We start from the raw sequence: 22,574 nt of genomic DNA, 5'->3' as shown, positions 1-22,574 counted from the left end.
TTTAAATACCAGTCATTTATTGTAATGAACATTTTTTCCTTTTTTAAATAAACGTTTGTGCCTGTAGACAATTGTACCAAGTACTGGTAGAACCGTTTCGATAGTATTTTGTTTTACAAATAATGTAGTTTGATCACAGATACATATTTAGTTTTCTAATCACTTAGACGACGTAGACAAATCACAGCATTAAATAAAATACAATCCAATTGAAACCCTTTATAAACGCATTAGAACTTTTATACCCAATAAAACCTTTCCTTAGGGATTCGCATTAAACAGCAGAATGAAGATTGAACTGAGCTTTTTTTACTCCGTTTCACGATTTTAACGAGTAGAAGCAACAGTTTGTATTTGTTTATATAATAGGCCTTTGGGAGTTCTGAAAGTTGCAGACATGGATTATAAGAAATACGTAAGCCTAAAAAACGTTAAAACCTTATCGAATGAATCGATAATGGATTTGAAGCTTACGGAATTAACATTGTTTCTCTTAAAAACATGCTATGCCCGCGTCTTCGTTTTGCATAGTAAAGTGAATTTGTGAAAGTGATAAGCGTTACAAACAATTATTATGCGTGACACAATAAATTAAAAAAGAAATGTTTATTTGACACATGGAGAACTTAATTGGCATTACTTTCTTATTTATAGACCGATTGAATGACGGAAAATAAAAAAAGGCACTGTAAAAAACAGCGAGTTGCACTACGGAATTAAATACTTGTGTCGCGGTGAGTTTCACAAAAATTAAAGTCACATGCACAAAGACACTTTATTGTTGTATAGAAACATATACCTAAGTAATAATGTATTTATCGTATAATGTCAACAGAAAATCAGTTTATATACAGGTCATAGAAATGTCACAATCTCGGAGCTAAGATATAACAATATCATATCGTATCGGCCACTGCCCTAATAAATTAATTAAACAAACATTTTACGCCAATTGACACACATAACTAAATTAACTAGTTCGTAAGTCGCAGTCGCAACTATAATAAGTCTTGATTATAATGTAACATAATGAAATTGAATCGAGTTTAGTTTTAAACTATGGGCTATACGGCGCTACATCTAATGTAAAAACGGTCAAGTGAGTCATGGACTCGAGAGAATGATGGTTCCGTACGAATAGGCTCAAAAAAATTGCATAAGTCATCAAATTTTTGGTCAAACCAGGCTTTGTTTAAGCTCGATTTTTAGTTTTGTTATTGCTGATTTTTTTGTTATAAGTGCAAAAGAAATACGTCACCTGCAAAATCTCGGTTCTTGAGATACAGCCTTGCAACAGGTGGACGGACAAGCGGATAGACAGCCTAAACAAATAGGGTAACGTTTTTATTCTTCGAGAAAATCAATTCCAATAACTATGAACTTTAAAAAAATGCCAAATCATACGACGAGACAGTCAAACATGTTTGTCTAAGACGTTTGAAGCCGTTTGAAGTTAGTTCAATGAATGACTTCACTTTAATTTTTGACAAGGCTTTCAAACTGTCAGCTGAAAGGACCAAAAAGATTTCATTCAAAAACAAAACACGATAATTCTTTGAGACAAATATGTTGGATAGAGCCCGGGGATTAAGGCTGCGTTTCCACCAGTGTGCGGGGATGCGAAACTAGAGATGTGTTTGTAAAGAACCAATAGTCAGCACAGCACAGGTGGAAAAGGCTCAGCGGTCATCCTCGCACGACCTATTTCCATCACTATTTCCGCAAATGCAGCCTTAACAGTATGTCAACTATTTCTATAATTGTTTTATGATTATCTTATTATAATAACTCTCATGAGGCAGATTCGTAATTATGTTTTTTTCCCAGCGTATTTGTCGGGATCGCCCGACTAGTCGCACGTTCAGCTCGTGACCCCGTTTCAACCCTTGATTAACGACTCTGGGCGCGTCCAAAACTAGTCAAGGTTTTTTCATGTTTTGTTTACGTACTACACTGCTAAGTGAGTTCTCAGCTTTAGAAGTAGGTTTTTGTTACGCTACTTAATAATAAAAAGATATTTAAAGAATGAAAGGACCTATATTAATAAGTAGGCCATGTTTTGATGTCTAGACGCAGAACGTCTATTATTAATTCCAAATGAGTTGATAAACATAAATATCTGTCATTGTTACCTTAAAGCTAGCATAAACCGCGAGGGTGTTTAAGTTTCAAACATCTGTATACATGTTATCTCTGTTTTAAATTGTAGTCAGTTATGCGAAAAGTTTTTATCTCAAAGTTGGTTTCGTTTCAAGTTCGTTTTTCATAATTTTGACTGTCCGCAAGGGTATCTGCAGCCCTGGTGCACAAAGGGCAAAGGAAGGATCATGAGTGGGATTTTAGTTTGTCAATGTCTGATCTGAAAAAGGTCCACTTTAAATATACGTAGTAAATATTAAAAATTGTTATGTTTGAAGTTGTTAATACAAAAAATTCAAATTACTCAACTATAACGACGCTAAAACGACATAAAACATTCCCAGAACGGACAAAACTGACGGTAGTTTTGTCTATTACATTAAACTCGAAATGAACAACGAACTCAGGATTTACAATAAAACACCTCTATTTTCCTTACCCTTCAGGGATTAGTCGTAATTTAGGAAAGCAAATCCGTAAGAAAAGTCCCTCATTCCCTTCGAAACCCTCCTCAGAATATGAAGTAGGTTGCGTGCAACAGCTATATTCAAGTGGTATTAAGGTCTTCGCATATTAGGGAGTCTTCAAAATAAGCGAGAAAATGTCTTGCAGCAGCAAATTTGTCAAGCGCGGTACTGACACGGCACTTTAAAAAAAAAGAAGAAGTAATTTCATGGCTAGTCTATAGTGGCGCTACTTATAGCTAACGCCATTAATAATTTGAAGGTTACTTAACAAAGACTCAACGTCACTTGCATTCTCACTCACGAAATATGAGTTTTATGCTGTGTGAATGTAGAAGCATGAAATTTGAACGGAAAAACATGACATCTTGTTCGATTCCTGCCTAGCCACGATGTTTTTGCACTGTGTTACTTGACAGATTTATATTCAATATACCTAAGTTCAGCCATTGGTACTGTTTTTCTTAATAAAGGACAGACGTGTTTCCAGTCGCTACTTACCTATCTTAATAAATTAGAGTGGTACTAAAAAAGAATAAGAAATAAAAATACTTGGTCCATCAGGCTTTGACATCAGACATCATACGGCCGTAAGCCGTACCAAGACTTGAGTTACAATGGAGGCGTTAAGTCAGTGTAATGTGCGACGACCTTTACAGTTCCGGATCACATCACTCACTTAGCAAGGAGTTTAGTAACATTGTTAGTCGAGTTTGGTGTTAGTACCAAGATTTAATGAGTAGTACTAATTAAATGTAGATTTTAGCAGCTAATAGGAACCTGAGTGTTAATTTGGCGAATTAAATGTACCCAATGTCTATAGTGAAAGCTTTGTCGGTGAAAAAAAAAGGAAACAAACTTTAAAACTTACTAATTTGACAAAACTGTTTGAGCCAGAGTAAACCGTTTTGTCATTCGTAGATACTTATCGGGACTCGTCAGACTAGTTTCAGAACCCACCCGATAGACCTAGAAGTAGGTACTTTGTACCAGAACTTAGATATTTATAGACTACCTAAACATCTCTAAGTTCTGGTTCAAAATACTGAGTAATAGTATTGAGGCGAATTCCTAAACAAAAAGGAAAAAAATCAAATACGTAGTTTAAGAAGTAGCCAATAACAACAAATTTAAGCTGCCAATAACAACAAATACCAAACTAGAACACGAAATAAATGTATATATCCGTCCACGACCCTGTAAAACACAATTCGTACCCGCCAAAAATATTTAAATAATGAATCCCAACAATTCAACTGACAAAATAAATGAAACAAACATCTGAAAGTCGCGAAGTGAACTTCGTGACGTAATCATTGTTATTCGGCTGTAAACTTTTTGTCCTTTGCTCCAAACAAGTCTTTGTCAGGTCCTCAAAGGATTTTCATAGGGCATTAAGGCCTTGTAAATTGGGGATTGGGGTTCCGCAAACTGTTATTACTGCGCGGATTACCTTTGAAATTACAAAGTTTCTAACTCCATAATGTGATTGCTTAGTTTCGTATAGACGTGTCTTTAGAAATGGATACAGCTTTTAGTGGGATTGTTTACCGAGATATACCGAGTGTCTCTGTAAATACTACGTAATTAAGTTTTACGTTTAAGTAGTTCAACTACTTTATGCGAAACTCGTGGCTTTATAGTTTAAAACTTTATTAAACGACTGATGTAAAAGATAAGTTGCGCTAAATTCTAGCTTTTCGATTTTGTAATGGCTGCATACTTAATGAGAATCTCTAATGTGTCTTTAATTATAACTAACTAGTCTATGAAGTGTTTTGGTATCTTCTCTTACAAAGTGGGTTAACGAGCGGAGACATCTATGCAGATGTATTGTGGATACTCTAAGATAAAATAAATGTTTATAAATGTTTACGATTCATGATAAAACAAGTAATTTTGTACGTATATTATTATCATAATGGACACGGTCAAATATAAAAACTTTAACAAATGATCGGAAAAATAATACAAAAAATACAGCAAGCAAGTTACAAATAATTTAAGTTACAATACAACCTTAAACTGAAAACACTGGCACATTTTAAGCATAAAGGAATAAAAAAGTAATACCACAGCAAATGATTTAAATTTCGAACCGAGATCAGAACGCCGCCATATTTGACAGCAGCACGTCGCGAAATTGACATACCTACATGAATTCATACAAATTAATTAAATTGATTTACAAGATTATTACTTCTGAATGACTTCTAAATAATAAGTAACCATGCAGTCTGTGGTGACGTTTGAGAAACCGTTGCCACATCTGAGCTTGGCTGACTGGGATGCTCGCCTCTACGGGTTACAGGTAAGTCTTTATGATGTAAGATTTATACTGTGACTAGCCTTTGCCCGCGACTCCGTCCGCGTCGACTTCTATTTACAGAGAACGACGGACAGACGGACAGACCAGACAGAGTTAAATAAGCAATATTTGTGTCAAATTTAAATATACTTCAAGATTCTATTTACTTGTTTTGGTCTTTTTAGAAAATATTATGTAAACGAACGATTATAACTGGAAAATATTTTTAAAACTCTTGTGTCGGGCGCATCTATCGTGCACGCAGTAACCATATTTACGATAAAATTCATACTTAAGCACTTTACAACCATAAAATTATTTATGCTCTTTCATCAAGCTTCTTAAAATAACTCTTTGTACTTTTAATAAACGAAACAGACAGGTTTTATTAGAAGCTATTGTTCAAAGTTATTGATTTTCGATACGTTCACTTGGAATGTTGAAAGATGGGTTGTAATACGCTTGAGCCGTACGTTAAATACCTTTGCCTGACTGTGATAAATGTTTTCACGTGCTTTGCAAACTGTGACGAGAATAGGAGACATTGTTTTTGGTTACGAATGGACTACTAAATGGTATATTAGGCATAGTCAAATGGGTTATGGATGTAGTACTCGTTGTTTGTAAAATATAATTAACTAGCTGTTGCCCGCGACTTCGTCCGCGTGGTGAGAAGATAAAAGTTATAATTCATACCTGCCTTCTATCTATCTATCTGCCTTCTATCTATCTTGTAGGATTCAGTCAGCGTTTGCAATGTAAGCGCGAAAAATGTGTCTTTTTACGACCTCACATTAGAAACCTCAAAAATTGTAGCCTATGTGTTATTCTGATGTATAAGCTATATTGTGGTAAAGTTTCATTCAAATCCATTCAGTAGTTTTTACGTGAAAGAGTAACAAACATCCATACTTCCATACTTACAAACTTTCGCCTTTATAATAGTAGTAGGATGTACAGCTAAATCGGGTAGGGTTGAAAGTCGACCCGAGCATCGCTTTGGAAAAGGCAAATTATGAGTAGTTAGATCCAAAATAATATTTACTCAAAGGACTGCTGTTGCTAAATACTAACTCCAAGTTTATAAATTAAGTACAAAGTTGTATTCGGCATTTGGTAACAAAATCAGATTAACAAACTGCTAGAAATGCTTATTGAGGATTAGAACATTAGTTTTCAGTTGGTTTTAAGAGGAGTTTTAATATAAAGGCTTTTTGTATTACGTGGCTTGATGACTTAATTAGCACCTCCTTTAATAAAGCTGGTGGAATTTAACAGCACGAATAGCCAAGTGGTTGAGTCAAACACATTGCGTGACGTGGTCGCGGATTCGATCCCCGCGTAGTACAAGCGTTTTTCTGGGGGTGTCTTTGTTTTTTAGAAAGAATTGAGTTTAATAATTAAACTCCTTAGGGTAGGAGTCGATACATATAAAAAAAATGTTAATGCGAAACCGTGCTCTACGCTATGGAGCTCTATCTTACTTTTGGATGCAGCATCAGCATGTACCTAGCAATAACAACTTCATGCAAATGATTGCGTTTGAGTGATTTATAAATCTGATTTTACTCATGAGCTTTTAGCTGAGATATACTCTGAAGTAGTTACGTCCGCGCGTTGTTATAGAAAAAATATAGTTTATTTCTTTTCGTCTTTTTCTTGATAAAGATCATGTTTCCCTCTTTATGAGGACTCTCATAAATAGTATCATCGCAATAATACACATTTATATCGAACATAATGTATCAGTCAAATGGAGAAATGCCTATTACGGAGATTTTATATCGTGTCATCGAACCTCTAATAATTTCATGAAAGCTTGTTATTCCGTAAATTAGAAAAGTTTTATTACGTCTCTGAGGTCTGGAAAGCCTATCATAAACGATGAAATACCTTTTTGTATTTGAGTCGTGGTTGTGTAACTTTTAATTAGGGATTTCTTTTTTATTTTCATGCTCGAAGTAAATTTCAGTCTATTGCAATCGATGAGCTGAACTTGGTACGAATAAGCAGGTGATTTTAGCACCGAAATAAAGTTAAGACTATCCCATCATTCATCATCATTCCCCTGCCCTTATCCCAATTATTTTATTTGTGGTCGGCGCAACATGTCATCTTCTTCCATACCTTCCTTTCGGCCGTCATCTCACCAGAAACACTCTTTACAGCCATATCGTCTTTCACACAATCCATCCATCGTTTCTTTGGTCGTCCTCTTCCCATATATCCATCCACATCCATGCTTAACGCCTTCCTTACCACATTTGATAAACATAAATTGACATTTTATTTGGCGATCTTTTCGTAGATACGAGAAAGAGAGATACAGGATTTGAATACTTGCCATATCTGAAAGAAATTGTTGATAATCATCAAAAGAAGAGATACAAGAGTGTACAACATTATTATTTATAACTTTACTAATAAGCTTAATGAATTTGCTTAACTTATATTTGTTCTTATAAGGCAACAAAAAATTATATAAAGCCAGAAAATATACGTGTTTCTAGATAAAGCTCTTAGCAACGGCATTTAGAACGAACTGTGTTTACAGGCGCGAATCTAATTTACAAAGCAGGTCACTTATGCACACAACTGCCACACATGGGAGTGTTTTAACTTTTACTCCGGCAGTTTAATATAAAGTTTCATACTTCATTAGATAAACAGTTTTATGTGGGAGTAAACAACAAGCTAATGAATAAATTAATAGAGATTACTAGACTTTGGTACCTGGTCTATTTCTTTGAGCATAGGTTGCCTAAAGATTGTTGTGTTCAACGTACAATTGTGGGCTTTTAATGTAAAATTACGATGAATTGTTTATTTGAATCTCTCCATATACTTACAATTTAATACAGTGTAGGTTTCTATTATCGTTATTTGGTTCTAGCAACGGATAAATACTGCACTAGTAAAGCATACTTGAAAATACTAATTGTTCAACCTAAACCATTTACCATATTAATTACTGTCACCAAAGAAGTGATACGGTCGCTACATCATTTTATACAGCTATACCCTAAAAACCTTATCTTCCCGCCCATACAAGAATTGCACAAGTTTAGTAGCAACATAACTTCCAACATAGAAATTGCTATAAAACTTTTCTCAGGCGCTTATACGTGCGTCACTCAACGATACTTTTACCAGGAAATGAGGGCTGGCCTGATGACCGATGGTCTTTATGTCATCCCAAGTTCCACAATTTCCCCGCGTCAACTTTTCAAGGATACAAACTGCCCCTGTGACGTCATTAGGAAGATTTACATTATGTGGCACGACATAATGTTTGGTTTATTTTGTGTGACTATGGCTTTTACCTTCGAGGCTCGTAAATTGTGTTTCAGCGTTATTTGGGACCTAAAACAATAGCTAAAGCACTCGATCTAACTTATTGTTTGCGTTTGAGCTAGGTTTGGTAGGAACGTAATATAAACAAAAAGCTTGCGTGTGTATAAATGCTTGTGACGATGATTAAACAGACTTCAGTTGATAAATTTAAACATAACAGTAACCTACATTTTATCAGATTATTCTCAATAATTCAAAAGTAAATCTAGTCGATTCCGATTCTCTAATCCTACAAAAAAGTCCAATTTATTTAGATTTTCCCACTAATATAGTCTTAAAAATTCCTAATCAAATGTCCTATGCGCCAAAGGCCTAATAAAGAAAAATAACTTCACCATTTAAATTCACATTACTGAACAAAATCTGCACCTTTCAAAGCAATAAATCAACGATACGTACGTTATCTAATACGTTCCCAATTGACACCAGGTAACCGCTGACACCAGAAGGGCCGATGCCTTCGACCTCCGTCACAGCGCCCACCAGCTTCGTAACGAGACCCGCATCAAGACTGAGTGGGACAGCTACCATAATAATAACCGCCTTCGGGCCAGGTAATACTGAAACATTATTGTTTTTTTTTTTTTGCCTTGACTTTTTCCCCTGGGATGAAGCTCTAATGACTTCAAACCACTTGTGCAAGGGATATGTCGGTCTATCGCCGACTAAATTCACTTCGGGCCCCTTCAACAGCCTGAGCGAGAGCCACGGGATTGCTTGCGCATGCTGTGCGAGGCTCTGGCTGGGGCTTTCGAAGGCCTACAATCTGTTTATTTTTTTTTGTTTTGAAAGCAAGGTGGCGTTATATGCCAATACTACGCCCCATCGCTTCCACTACAGTATGATCGTTGTTGCGTTTGACAAAATCAGATAAATTAATTTAACTGAATAAAATATCATTATCCAAATAAACTTATCTTAAAAATGGTATTTTAATAACATTTATGTATGCAGAATATGAATACGAACAAAATATACCTCTATACATTTTATTTAGTCCTGCAAAGCATTCTATTCCTGACGCTAACTGCATGTTTTTGAATTTTCTATTCAAACAGAGTCTATGAGATCGAACAATGGCGATCCACACTGCAAGAACTGCTCGATCTCTTGGACCGAGAAATGGCCAGCCTCAAAGAGGAGAAGGCGTCCACAGAACGGGAACTAGAACAACTCAACCTCCCTCTTCTCGTGTGCTCCGAGTGTCTGTCCAACAGAGATGGAAGACGCAGCTCCGAGTTGACTTACGATCTTGCTGATACTGAGCTTAAGAAGGTGAGATGTATTTGGCTTTTTGAATGAGAGAGGAGACTGTTTGGTTGAGGTCATCACGCCACTGAAAGCGCCGTGTCGCGGGTCCGATCCCCGCGTAGGACAAGCATTTGTGTGATCTACTAAAGCTTGCTTTAAGTCTGACTGTTTTTAGTGCATGCAACTTGAATGTTTGTGGAACTCTCCTGCACCACAAGGATTCCATTCATAGCAGCAAGAGACGTCTTTTTAGGAGATACTTAGAATAACTCAATTTCCCTCTGTACTAGTTATACTGTATCTGTACTAGTTATACTATATCTGTACTAGGTAGTTCCCAAGTAGACTTTTGATACTAATCTTAAACAGGTCCATCTTCTTTATGGCCATTATTTTAGATAGCTTTTAAGTATGATGGCATGCTACGTATTAATGCTTTTTCGTTCACCTCTTTGCTTTAACTAGATTTTTTAACAATTATTTTAAAACTAACATATTATCTTTAACAAAACATGTCCCCAGGACAGTTCTGGAAGTGCTAACTTTTCCTACCTACTTTAAATGAAAATCACTAAAATTCCACTGTACTAATTGCTCAATTTAAAACTGGCTACCAAATCTAATTTGCTGATTGTTAAGTCCACTAGAAGCTCCAATTAGCTCGCAACTGCCGGCTAAGCCGCTAACAGATCGCACTGTTTAGTAGTTTACGTTTGTATTCCAACACTTAATCGCTTACTATCGCTACTCACTGTGAATGTACATTCTCTAATAATATAGCGATAGCCAATCGATTGATAAAGCTATTGAGACTAAATTGTTCCAACGTAAGGAATTATAACTTATCTTAAGATGTATCGGAAAACTCGGTTAAGATGCAAGTCGAACTCGCGAGGCAGAAGTTTGCAAAATACTTAAATTCTAAATAATTAAAATGTATCCCCATTTTAACTGTTGCTTAGCCTCGATTTTTATTTTACTCCGATAATATTAACATCTGTGTAAAATGCAACTGTTTAAAAGTTGCATTCTAGTGTCAGACGGACGGACAGACTCAGTATATCCTTCGATGTAGAACCCACATTATGCAACTCACAATTTTGTTTCATTGTAAAATGTAAAATTAAGAGTCCAGAGACTATTATGTGTTGTTTCTATAAATAACTGTTTTTAGATTTAACTTCCTACGGGGAAAACTGCCGTCACAACAGACGTACTTAAAAATAATCCCAAATTAAATTTACCCGCTTTTAAGTTAGGGTTAATAGTTTAGTAGAAAATGAAATCTCTCTTCGTTTAATTAAAATATCCGAAACCAAAGCTACTTTAAGCTTTTGGCTTGTAAATAAAATATCATGGTTATGAACCTAATTGATCTTATTAGCAATAGTTGCTCATACCACATATTGCTTTTAACCTTAACTAATTAGGCTAAAGTGCTTTGAATTAAGTTTACCTTATGTATAATTATGCTAGTTATTTTATGTTGAAAGTATTCTCGTACTTTACGAAATTTCTTTACGTTATTTTTGTCACAAGCCTTGTACAAATCACATTTTAAAAATATACGATATCTTTAAAAAATATCGTAATGCAGTATTTATTGTTGCCTATGAAATCAATCAAAATATTTTGTACTTACTTTATCTTCAGTTCCCATCAAATGTTACATGGTTGTATTGACTTAGTTCCAAAATATGTATTTAAACAATTTACACCTTTAAGTACATTATGTGAATAAATCAATACTAATCAGACAATCAACTTTCCACAGGAACTCTGTGTCACCGAAAGCAATAAAAAGATGCTGATCGACAGATGTCAATCAGCCTGGGAGAAAATTAACAAGTTGGAAGTAATCAAGTTCAAACTCCAATTGGATTTAAATGACAAAAACGAGGCCCTTCAGATAGACAAGGATATGCTCAATTTGGACAAAGACTGTGCCAATATCACTTACAAAACTGATTCCCTGAAGACACCTAAAAGGTTTGTTAATAGATTTAAAAAATCCGAAGTTTTACTACTATTTGAAAGTTGATAATAAGTGTTCATTTTTGCTTTTTATTTTTTGCCGTCAAAGGTGGCAAAAATATTATATACAAACATAATAGAAGTTTTCATTTTAAGCACGTTACTGCTAAATAATTACACAAGGAATATAATATTTCTTGGATGCAAAAACCCAAGCTTTTCTCTTTACAAAATGCAAAACTGTAAACACTTAATCATCATTGAACTCTAGTGCTAATATAACATTAAGGTGCAAAGATACGGCAAGCCAATTCCAAAGACTTCTTGAAAACATTCGAAAGGACTTAAAACTTGGTACTTGGAAACAATTAAATTTGTTAAAGTTATGATACTCGTCGCGTGTCGCTGCACCTGGGACCCTGTTAAAAGGTTCCAGAGGATCCTAGTCTCATTAATAAGACAAGATATGAGCAGACGCTAAGCGACCCAACTTGCCATTTCGTATCGTCTTTTCTTTCTTACTATGATCATAAATTACGAAAAATCCACCTTGGGAAGTGAATTTATAAATATAGCCATATTTTCTTTTATAAAAGCTAAAAGTGGAGAGCTAAGTAGCTAGGTTGTGAAAAATTAAGGTAAGTAAAGTCTCACTGAAGAAAAATGACAAAATTTTAGCTAGGTTTCTAAAATTGTGTACTAGCTAAGTTTGGATTTAGTAAGATTGAATTACAATCAGTATAAAGCTATCGCTCTTTTTTAATATTAATCGAAAATACGAAATTCGTCTTGTTGTAGTGAGTGTAATATCCTATAATGGTACAAAATAATGTTAAAATATAATATATAATACCTATAAAATAAAATATTTACTCAATACAAATTAATGTTCTCTGATTCTCAAAAGGCTACATTACACCTACGAGTATTAGTTTATAGATTAATTACCATTGACGGTATCTAAGAAATTATTAATAGAATCTATTACTTCAACCTTTGGTTTTGTAATTGGGTAAAATTATATTTAGAATGTAGGTAATTAAGATGGTTTTCCAAATGTTTAGAAGGATTTAGTAACACGAATTCAAGTTTCTGTTCATTGTAGCTTTATTTAAGGGTTGTGCTTTAATTTACGTGTTTCGGTTTCATTGTTGTTTGTCTAAGTGTTTGTTTCCGCAAGAATCGGATTATTTGTAAGATCTTCTATAAATATTTACTGTTTACTTAAAGGATGTTTATTTTAACGCCTACAGATGTTTTAGAAAGAAATCTCTTTAACACAAAAATCTTTTCATTTTACTTCTTATTAGCTTTTGAAAAGGATTGTCAAGGTTATTGATTTAGGTGACTATACTTAGCACATTCCTTTGAGAGACCATACGCCATAATAAAAGCTGTTTTTCGTTATCCCAGGATGATAACCAACCAGCAATGGATAGACAAATGCGAGGCCACAAAACAAATGGCCATAACCGAACTTCAAGACACTTTACGTCTCCGTGAATCCCTATTCGTGGCTCGGGGTCGCGCAAGGAACGCTCTTAGGGCCCAAACTGACGTCACGAACTACATGCTAAGAAGGCGCATATATGACACACAGAGGGCCAGAAACGAACTGGATTGGCAGAAATTAAAGGTATAAGCTATTTTCTGAAATTTTGAGCTTGAGAATAAATGACTAGGATTAGCGCGCAGCGTAGATAATTAGGTTGTATGACTGTGTTTAATAAGCTGTTTGCTCATTAGCCTGGTGTATTCATATTGTTTACCGCTTTAAAACAGTGCTAAGTCCTGAAACGGTAAATAATATGATTTAAATGTTTACTCCAGTGAATGAATAAATGATAAATAACGTTCATATTACTGGACCCAAATTCAAAAGGTTCACAGTTTTTGTGGATAAGTTTTCAGCAATAATTTCTTTAGTAATCGTTCACGTTCAGCATAAATATTTATAGAGATAGTATTGTAACAGAAAGAAATTCTCTTAGGCAAACTATTCCTTACATAACCTTAGGTAAAATAGAAATTGTAGAGATGTTCCGTTACCCGGTAACGGAAATACACAAAACAGTTGGAAAACTTAGGAAGTTGGTATCGTACAAAGTAATAACTCCAAGCAACTTTATTCATATACTTTATACTTAGGCCCCGAATGAGACAAATAACTTAGAACTTTTCAGTTGTGTTATTAGGTATTGTGTTTCCATTTTTTGTATAGAACATTGCTTATCTGATATATGTTCCATTTGCTTGTGCTTGTACTAATATTTAATAGCTTCTTGTTAGCCTGTGAAGCAGTTTAACGAAAAAAGTTACGCAAAGCAGGGAACCGTAAAATGTCTAAAAGATTACGAAAATGGGGCAAAGGCAAAAATATTACAAAAAATTGTCGTAAATTTCAAAATAAAAGTAACTAAAAATCTGATTATTTTTAGATGGAAGAAAATATGGACAAGCTAGCAACAGAACTCAAAGTTATGGGAGAACAGTTTGCCGATAAAGTGAACGCGTTGAAAGTGGCTGAAACCCGCTTGGAGACTCGAGGGTACCGCCCGGGGTCTGAGTTGGCAGCTGATGAAGCCGATATAGGCCTGAAAGATGAGGTTCGAAGCCTAAGGGAAACCATACGCCAGTTGCAAGAGAAGTTAGACTGTGCTAAGTAAGTTACTATGTTTAACAATCAATCTAAAAAGATATGTTACGTGTAATTATGGGATGTTAAGGTGTGCAAAAATGAAGCTCTAATTTTTGTTTATATTTATCGATGAACTAGCTGTTGCTACCGTCTTCGCCCGCCCTATAATTCTTGCCCTTAATTTCTCGTCGACCTCTGTGGTCGAGTGGCGTACGCACCGGTTTCAAGGTGTCGCCAGCTCTGAGGCCCCGGGTTCGATCCCCGGTCGGGTCAATGTAAAAATTCTTATTTCTACATTGTCTCGGGTCTGGGTGTTTGTGGTACCTTCGTTGTATCTGAATTCCATAACACAAGTGCATTAGCAACTTACTTTGGGTTCAGAACAATGTATGTGATGTTATCCGCATTTATTTATTTATAATTTCGGTTTTAGCTAAAAACATTACCCTCTTTTAAAAGTCTGATGAAATAAGGTTGTGTTAGGTACCGCCATAAATTTTATTGCAATTGGTCCTACCGGTCGAGAGGTATCTCAAACACACACACATATTCCCAAAAATGATTTATTTTTGTGAATAAACAACGAATAGCTTTAACGATTTCATAGAAGCACCTGCAAATTCAACTTCACACCACTTATCTCTACTAGCAAATATACAATTGGTCATTCAAATTGGTCATCGGGGATAAGCTATGAACTATTCGGACACCTTGAATAGCACTAAAATTACCAATTTCCTGCTTATTTCAAAACAGAATAACACATTATTTAGACCGGAGAATTTATAGTCGTGTTATTTTAGGTCGGTAAGTTTCCTTTACAGGGTAAAGGAAATTATATTATTATAGTTATGAAACATATTAGATTTTTTGATAGATTTAGGCGGTTCCTTAATTTCGTTTCTCATTCTACTCTTGCCCTGACCATAAAGCATTTAGTAAAGAATCATCTATATTATGTCTTAAAAATGATTGTTATCTGAAAAATAACTCAAAATCATGAAACTCAGAATCAATGAAAAATCAATCAAATACATATATTAATTGATTTTTTCAACTCTGCAGAGCTACATACAATGCTCTGGAAGCCGCTTCTATCAAAATTGGTATCGACCTTAACGACAAGAACCAATCTTTGGAAACTGACACTCGAGCTTTAGAAATGAGAGCGGCCTTAGAACCAAAGAGACCCCAAGGTTTGAACAAGAACTTGATTCTCGCGAGCATGAAAGATGAAGTGCCCAATGTCGAGGGTTAATATACCCCAGCAAGAAAGCCAAAAAATATATTTCATGATTATCGAAAATTATTTTTGTATAGAATTTGTTTAGATATCAAAACTATTAGCATTTTTGTGTTTCAAAATTTTCGTGTCTCATCAAAAAAGAATTCGCTTCTATTTTAGTGTTTAACGGTAATTGTTTCTACATGTCTCTTGAGAGTTGTGTGTATGTGGTGAAAATTTTGTAATTAATAATTTTATGTTATTTCTATTTGTTATTCATAGCTTTACGAGTTTATGTTTATGATCAACTTTAATTGTACGACGTAATTTATGACTTAACTTTACTATAACTTTTCTGTGGTTAGTACAATTAATAAAGACTTTTTGAAATACTTGTCTTCCACGCTTTTTATTTTCAAACAATTAAAATGATATGGTATCTCCCAAAACCGTTTAAAGGCTTTTACATCAAACAGACTTATTTAACACAAGCAAAATCAGAGATATTTTTTCTTTACTCTGTAGTGAAAAGAGAAAATGGTAGCACAAACGAACTGATTTGTTTGCGAAAAGTAATTGTGCAAGTTAGCGAAAATATTTCTGTGATGCCTAACGTGCGTGTATTTAGTTTTTTTATTTTTCCGAAACGTAACATTTCAGAAACTTGTTTTTAAAGGAAAATGTTATTTTTGAACCAGGCTTTCAAACGTTTTCAAAACACATAAGTACAAACTTTATTAATATAATATTTAACTACACATCAACCATGTTGGAAGCATTTTAAACAATTTATTTTATGCATGATAAAACTAGAAATTTAAGCATATTAATCAAGTTTGAACTTAATACCGGCAAAAGTTATATGTGGCCAGTCATGACCTGTCTCTTAACTTGTATTGAACACGGATCTTACATTTCGAGTAATGTATTTTGATCTATGCAAGTTGAATTGCGTCACAAGGGCGTTTACTACGTTTGCAGGTCACTGTCCGGACTTGTAATGCGTCAGAACGGAAACACTGAAGCAGTGTACATAGTTTTTTAAAGGCTTTTGTAGTAGGTATGATGATTTAGGTAAGTAGAGAACTGGACATTGGGGGAAATACGGCTCAGTGGCGCAGATTACCGCGTAAATCAGTTTCTCGACAATTACACATTTGGCTACAGAAGTAGTTTCAAAGTTCCTAGTTTATACGAAAGTATACAAGACAATGATTACCGACCGATAACTGCCGATGATTGAGTGACTGATTTTGCCCTCCCATAGGTACCTATTGCTTGCGTCGCCTTTCTTTGTTTTTAGTCCTTGTAATGTGTCACATTCACAAAGACACACTCAGGACAAGTATACGTAGATCACACAAACGTTTGTCCTAAGCGAGGATCGAACCCGCGGCACGTCACTCTTTGGGCTTCTCGTAGTGTACTTCAGTACAGCCTTTTCGTACGAAGGACCTAAATAGAGAGTAAATAGAAAAGAGCATACAAATATTGTAAGGACTTACGTATCAACGTTTCATGCTAAACACTATACTAAATGGTTGAAGGCTAAAAAAAAATCAGTCATCACAAACGCATCTAAAATGTATATCGAAAGAAACAAGTTAAGCAATCTATCAGTTAATTTCCTGTTATCATGACAGCCATTGTGTATATTAACTTACTCATTTTTTGTTTATTTTTCGTCGGTATTTTTAGACTCGCCATTTACTTCCGATGAGGTTCATGATAGGGCATTATGTCGCGTTTCGGAAGTGACTGGCCTCAAAATGGTAGGTAAACGATGATCGATTGTCAGAGTTCATCAACGAAAGTCGAATATCTGGCTGGCTGCCAGTAATATTACTTTGAAGGGACGTAATTATTTGTGTAGTTTTTTTATCAGTCTCATTTGGGAACTAAACGGTGAAACTTCAAGACATCAAGAGATAAGAATGAAAAATGTCCATTCTCGATAAGTTTCTACTTTTCTTCAAATATCCCAATACTCTTGTTGCTAGGCAGATAGGTTTATAAGATTTCTTTATCGCTTTTCTGGGGCTAGTTCGAATAACCTAGCGAAAAAAATATTCTAAATATATTTTGAACGAGCGTGCCTACACTATCGTGAATTGCTTTCGGTACTTTAGTTTAAAGAGAACTACGTTTAGTAGCAGACGACGATATGTTGATCTGATGATGCTTCTTCTTTATATGGAAAAACAAAATTAAATAGGTACATTTATTAAATTTTTGTCCCATTCAAATTAAGGTCTTTGTGCACTCATGTAGTAGCGTAGCAACGTGTATCTGTTTTCTTAAATATTTTATTCGTCGTCCATTATCCCGCTAAATAACTGTTTTCATCTACTCAATTATAGCATGACAATACTTATTTATAGCAGAGTAGGCCTAACTTTAAACAAATACAAAAAGTCTAGAACCAAGTAAGCGCCACAATTTGAAATTTGTAGTCATTATTTTAGAACTCCACTTACCAATTTGGAGTCGTGCCTAAATATCGTGGTAGGCTCTGTTCAATTACGTTGGTCTTATGCTGTCAAGCGAAATGACGGTCAACGATACCTCTCACGCTACTGTATTTCCAATTTGGAAGACAAATTGCAGAAACTGTGCTAAATGGTTCCAGGAGATATTATAAATACCAGATTAATTTTTCTTTTATATCCTGATTTTGTTTCTACCAATTAACAATTGAAAATTAAAAGGAAGCATTCATTTCCACATTATCCACGTTCATCATTACACCAACTTTCATTATTCTTTTATATTGGTATTTCTATTGCTCTCCAAAAACAATATTTTGCAAACTCTGCAGTAAATATATAAACCTATGTATTATTTGTCGCTTAATGAAATAAATTCCCGTTTGAAATATTATACAAATATTGAACATGAGCTTTTAATTGGTTTTAATGTTTATACTCTCGTATTCCGGGATAGTCGGTACACTTGTGGTGCTTCATTATTATTTACGCTACATTTTCAACCCTTGTCCTAAATTTGTCGGTTTTGTCATACCAAAATTGTTTTTTTTTTGCTTATAACAATGTTATACTTCCGATCTGACTTGATTTACGCAAAATATCTTCCAGAACAAATTAATATGATATTTCCCTTAGGCTCAAGTCCATCGCAGACTCTCTTTTCTTGTTCTATTTTCTTTTTGTCTGATAATATAATTGGTCTCTATGCTGACGAATTGGTTGTAAATTGACCAATGATTTTTAAAAATGAATAAACTTGCCTCACTCTATACTATAGATATACTATATTTCGTCAAAACACAAATTTTTCGTCCAGTACATTTTAACAACCCTATCAGACTCTTAAACTAAACTCCATGGTTCTCATCAGTAAGTCCTCGAAAACTAACACTATCAACTAAAACTACATTGACATTGTTTAACTTTAAGCTCGCGAACGAAGCAGTAGCAACCGGTTTTAGTCTGCTGTCAAAGTCGTCAGACTTGTTTGGAATTTTCATCCGGGCGTGCGACATGATTAATCTGTTGTAAAAGAGAACCGGAGCGAGTACAGTCTAGCCAATAGCTTTAGGATTGCCTTAAACTAAGCTGAAGTAGAGCTGAATAAAGAATTCTTATTGTAGTAGATTTTTTATGTCTTTGAGGTAATAAATAATGTTACGAAATGAACGAAAAACATACTGGAACAAACATGAAATTAGCAAGGTAAATAGATTAGAATTTTTGCGTGACACTACTACTTCAAACTTTAGAGCATTTTATTTTGTTAATTATCTGCATCATTATTTAACAGACGAACTCACTGGAGTTAAAACTTTTGTTACATCCGTCCATTATTCCTCTTCTTAGTACCATTGACATCAGGTAAGTATCATGAATGTTTCCGGTATGAACAGCTCGACCCTACAAAATCGAGAAGGGATGTCGAAGTACGAATGACCAACGACAAACACCTGTTTGAAGATGTTATTTTATATTAATGTTGTGTGTGTTTGTTGCCATGGGTTGCTATACATTACCGAACAACATTGATAGGACAAATTTGAAGAATGCAAAAGCAAACTTTATATCATAGTTTTAATTACTTCATTATTTTACAAGACGGTTACGGCTTTACGGCTGCGCGTAGACTTACGTGACGTGAAACTAGCCGCTACTTAAGCAAAGTTACAAACTAAATCTAGTATTCTAAAGAAGTCACAATGAACCAGAAAAGACCTGGAAAATTAGCAACAGTATAAACCACTAGTTGTCGCCCACGACCTGAGCGGGTTATAGCTTCCAAATCATTACTCACTACAAAGGTAGTTTGTGTTAATCCTCCGTATCAAATTTCATCGAAATCAGCATGCGAAATTATCCAGCCATGTGGCCGTGAAGAGCCAACAAACGTACACACATACTTTCGCATTTATTATGTTGCCCGCGATTCGTCGATTTATACCAACCCTATTTTTTTCCACATTTTCCTTTGTGTATTCGCTCCTATTAGTCGCAGCGTGATGGTATATAGCCTAAAACCTTCCTCGATGAATAGTCTACTCAACACAAAAATATTTTTTTAATTTGAACCAGGAGTTCCTAAGATTAGCCTGTCATACATTTGTATAGAAGTATAGATAAGAGTACTAAGGCAGTATCGAAATCTTGGACATTATCTAAATCAAATTAACAGTTCCATATACTTAATGGATACCTCCCGTAGGGTTCAGACATGGTTGGTTACCTAGCCAGTTGGTTTTAGTATAAAAAGCCGAGTATTCCCATCAATCTTCACATTCCTCCTTCTATCTTCTTCCCTTCATCTACATCTGAAGAACATCTTCCAAGTAAGTATTCATCCTTTTATTTGTATCGCTTTTCTTATTAAACACCTTTGCATAGTAACAGTTCATTTGCTACTTTTTTTGTACCATATATTGTATTTTAAATTTACTGAAATTTTCGTTTTGATGATTGATTTTGTCTTAGTCCTTTAAAGCCTTCGTTTGCAATAGTCAAAAGCGTTGCATTATTATGCATGCCCCGAATTTATACGTATTTATACGTATCGTAATCATAATATTCACTTATCGTATTAGAAACGCAATAAAATTGATACAGAATAGAAATCTTGCTGCTTCTTTATTATATTTAGTTAACACAACGCCTGAATAATTTCAAACCAAAATTTATTCATCAATGTTGACCCATTTCTCAGTTCAATTTAACAAATGTGCAAAAGCAAGTTGATTTTCAATACGAATGTGCACTTGAAAGTTACTTAAAATAAATTCAGGCTCCGAACATTCTACAACATCCTGATGCAAAGCACTTAAAACCTCGTGACATGAACGCAGCAACTGCGCATGAGCACAACAGACTCGCATTATACCTTAATCCCGTTTTAGACATCGTCCATTTTCAAACCGGACTCATATATTTTGTCAGCATGATTTCATACGCGGAAACACATATTTTTTGTAGTTAGAGAACATTAGAGCATCAATCACCTCATCTCGTATCCGGCAGGATCGAGAATTCATAATTTTAAATTTAGGAAGTTGTATTAACAATAATTGAGATTTAAACTGATAGTGTGATAACGAGATCCGCTTCCTAAAAGCCACGTGGGCGTTCCATGACCATTTTCATCTAGACAATTTCCATTGCTCCGTAATTACGATCGCATTGAACATGCGCCGGCTTGACAGAGCTATGTAAATCTGGTAACGATATTATCGGTGCCTATCAGCTACTTAGTACACGAACCGTGTCTAGAGGTTGTTTACATTTGACTTTTGTTCGTTGGTGCGGAAGTAAAATGCTTTTGTCCTAAATGTTGGTTTATTCTGCAACGTCATAACACGTGCAGAAAAAAGTTGTTAGTTTTGCGTCAGCACGTTTACACACGTGAGTTACTAAGATGTAAGGTCAGTAGGATTTCTATTTCGTATAAGACTCTGGGTAGTCTTTTCACATTTGTATGATTGACTGGTAAAATTCGGATCCATCTTTGTATATAATGAGCTATCGAAACAAGAAATAAATATCTTAAACAACTTTCATACACGGAAGTCAAACAAAACAACCCCAAACCGCAGAATATTTCGCACGGCAAATTAACTCGAGAAGTCAGTGAACAGTTATTGAATAGCCCCAAAAGTATCATCCACAAACATTCAGGCGCCGCAGGCTACCGCTGAAGGCGATCCGGTTGATTCCGACGCGACAGAATAGTATGGACGCGTACAGAAAATATATTGCATAATTTTGTACCGGTAAAATATACAACAAGGGAACCTTATCTATTTAATTGTGACCGGTTTTTTAGCCTGTAATCAGTTTCTTGACCTGTTCCTGATAGATTGATGCAAATAATTCAAGGACGGATGTAAATAAGTAGATATCGAACGCTCTGGTAAAAATGTTCCATTTGCGTTGACTACAGCTACGTTATAAACGGAAAAATTACACTAATCGTTGTCATTGTTATTTTTCCTGCTTACAATCTACCGTACAAGACACGTTACATTGCATCTTACGAAACAATGATTCACAGTTTCCTTGGAAGACATCTAGCAATAGTTTCGCTATCAATCGAAAATCACACCTTGGTCTACTTAATGTATTACATAAAACCATGTGCGGATTTCCAATGGCTTGCTCGTATAAGGAATTTTAAAAAAACGAAGCTATGCGGAAGAAATTTTTAAAACAATATTTATAATGTCATTGATGATATTTACAACCAGTTTTGTTTAAATATGTTTATTAGAATAATATGTAATTCTAATGTCTTTTTGTTCTTTGTTTTTAATGCATGAACCAGTTAGGTACGTCAGGGGTACGTCACGACGGCATAAATCTAACATAAGATTATGTAAAACACCATATGATTAATATCATTGATTAGTCAGCCATTGCGAAAACAATTCCATACACGGTTGATTAGTGTGAACTTTTTAAAGCTTTTAATAAAGAAGATTTATTTATAAATTGATGTCGAAAACTAAATTTACAAGGTAATCCACAAGCTAAGTCACAGTAGATTGCAAAATGTCATTCTGTGAACGTCGTGGTTTTATTTCGAGAAAGAACAAACTGTTCTATTTTTGACGAAAATCTTCGCCACTTTGACATTATTTCCAATCTCTATTTATCAGTTCGCTTGATTGCTTTTTTGTTCGAACAAAAAATAGTAAACTCAATTCTCATTTATCCTTCACAATAACCAAAAAAAACGTACTAGAAA

General features: G+C 34.8%; 1 protein-coding gene across 1 annotated transcript; it reads left to right on the top strand.

The window, feature by feature from the left end:
- The first annotated feature begins 4,703 nt into the window (after positions 1-4,703).
- Positions 4,704-15,751, top strand: LOC113496891 (tektin-B1). Its single transcript, XM_026876276.1, has 7 exons — positions 4,704-4,914; positions 8,695-8,819; positions 9,324-9,540; positions 11,291-11,505; positions 12,904-13,126; positions 13,929-14,152; positions 15,194-15,751. The coding sequence occupies exons 1-7, from the start codon at positions 4,834-4,836 to the stop codon at positions 15,384-15,386; spliced, it is 1,278 nt and encodes a 425-aa protein (XP_026732077.1). The 5' UTR covers positions 4,704-4,833; the 3' UTR covers positions 15,387-15,751.
- Positions 15,752-22,574: the final 6,823 nt, after the last annotated feature.

The sequence above is a fragment of the Trichoplusia ni genome, chromosome 8, assembly GCF_003590095.1.
Source record: "Trichoplusia ni isolate ovarian cell line Hi5 chromosome 8, tn1, whole genome shotgun sequence".
In the NCBI taxonomy this organism is placed as follows: domain Eukaryota; kingdom Metazoa; phylum Arthropoda; class Insecta; order Lepidoptera; family Noctuidae; genus Trichoplusia; species Trichoplusia ni.
Note: the sequence above shows the minus strand (reverse complement) of the source record. Positions and strands in the feature narration are given on the sequence as shown.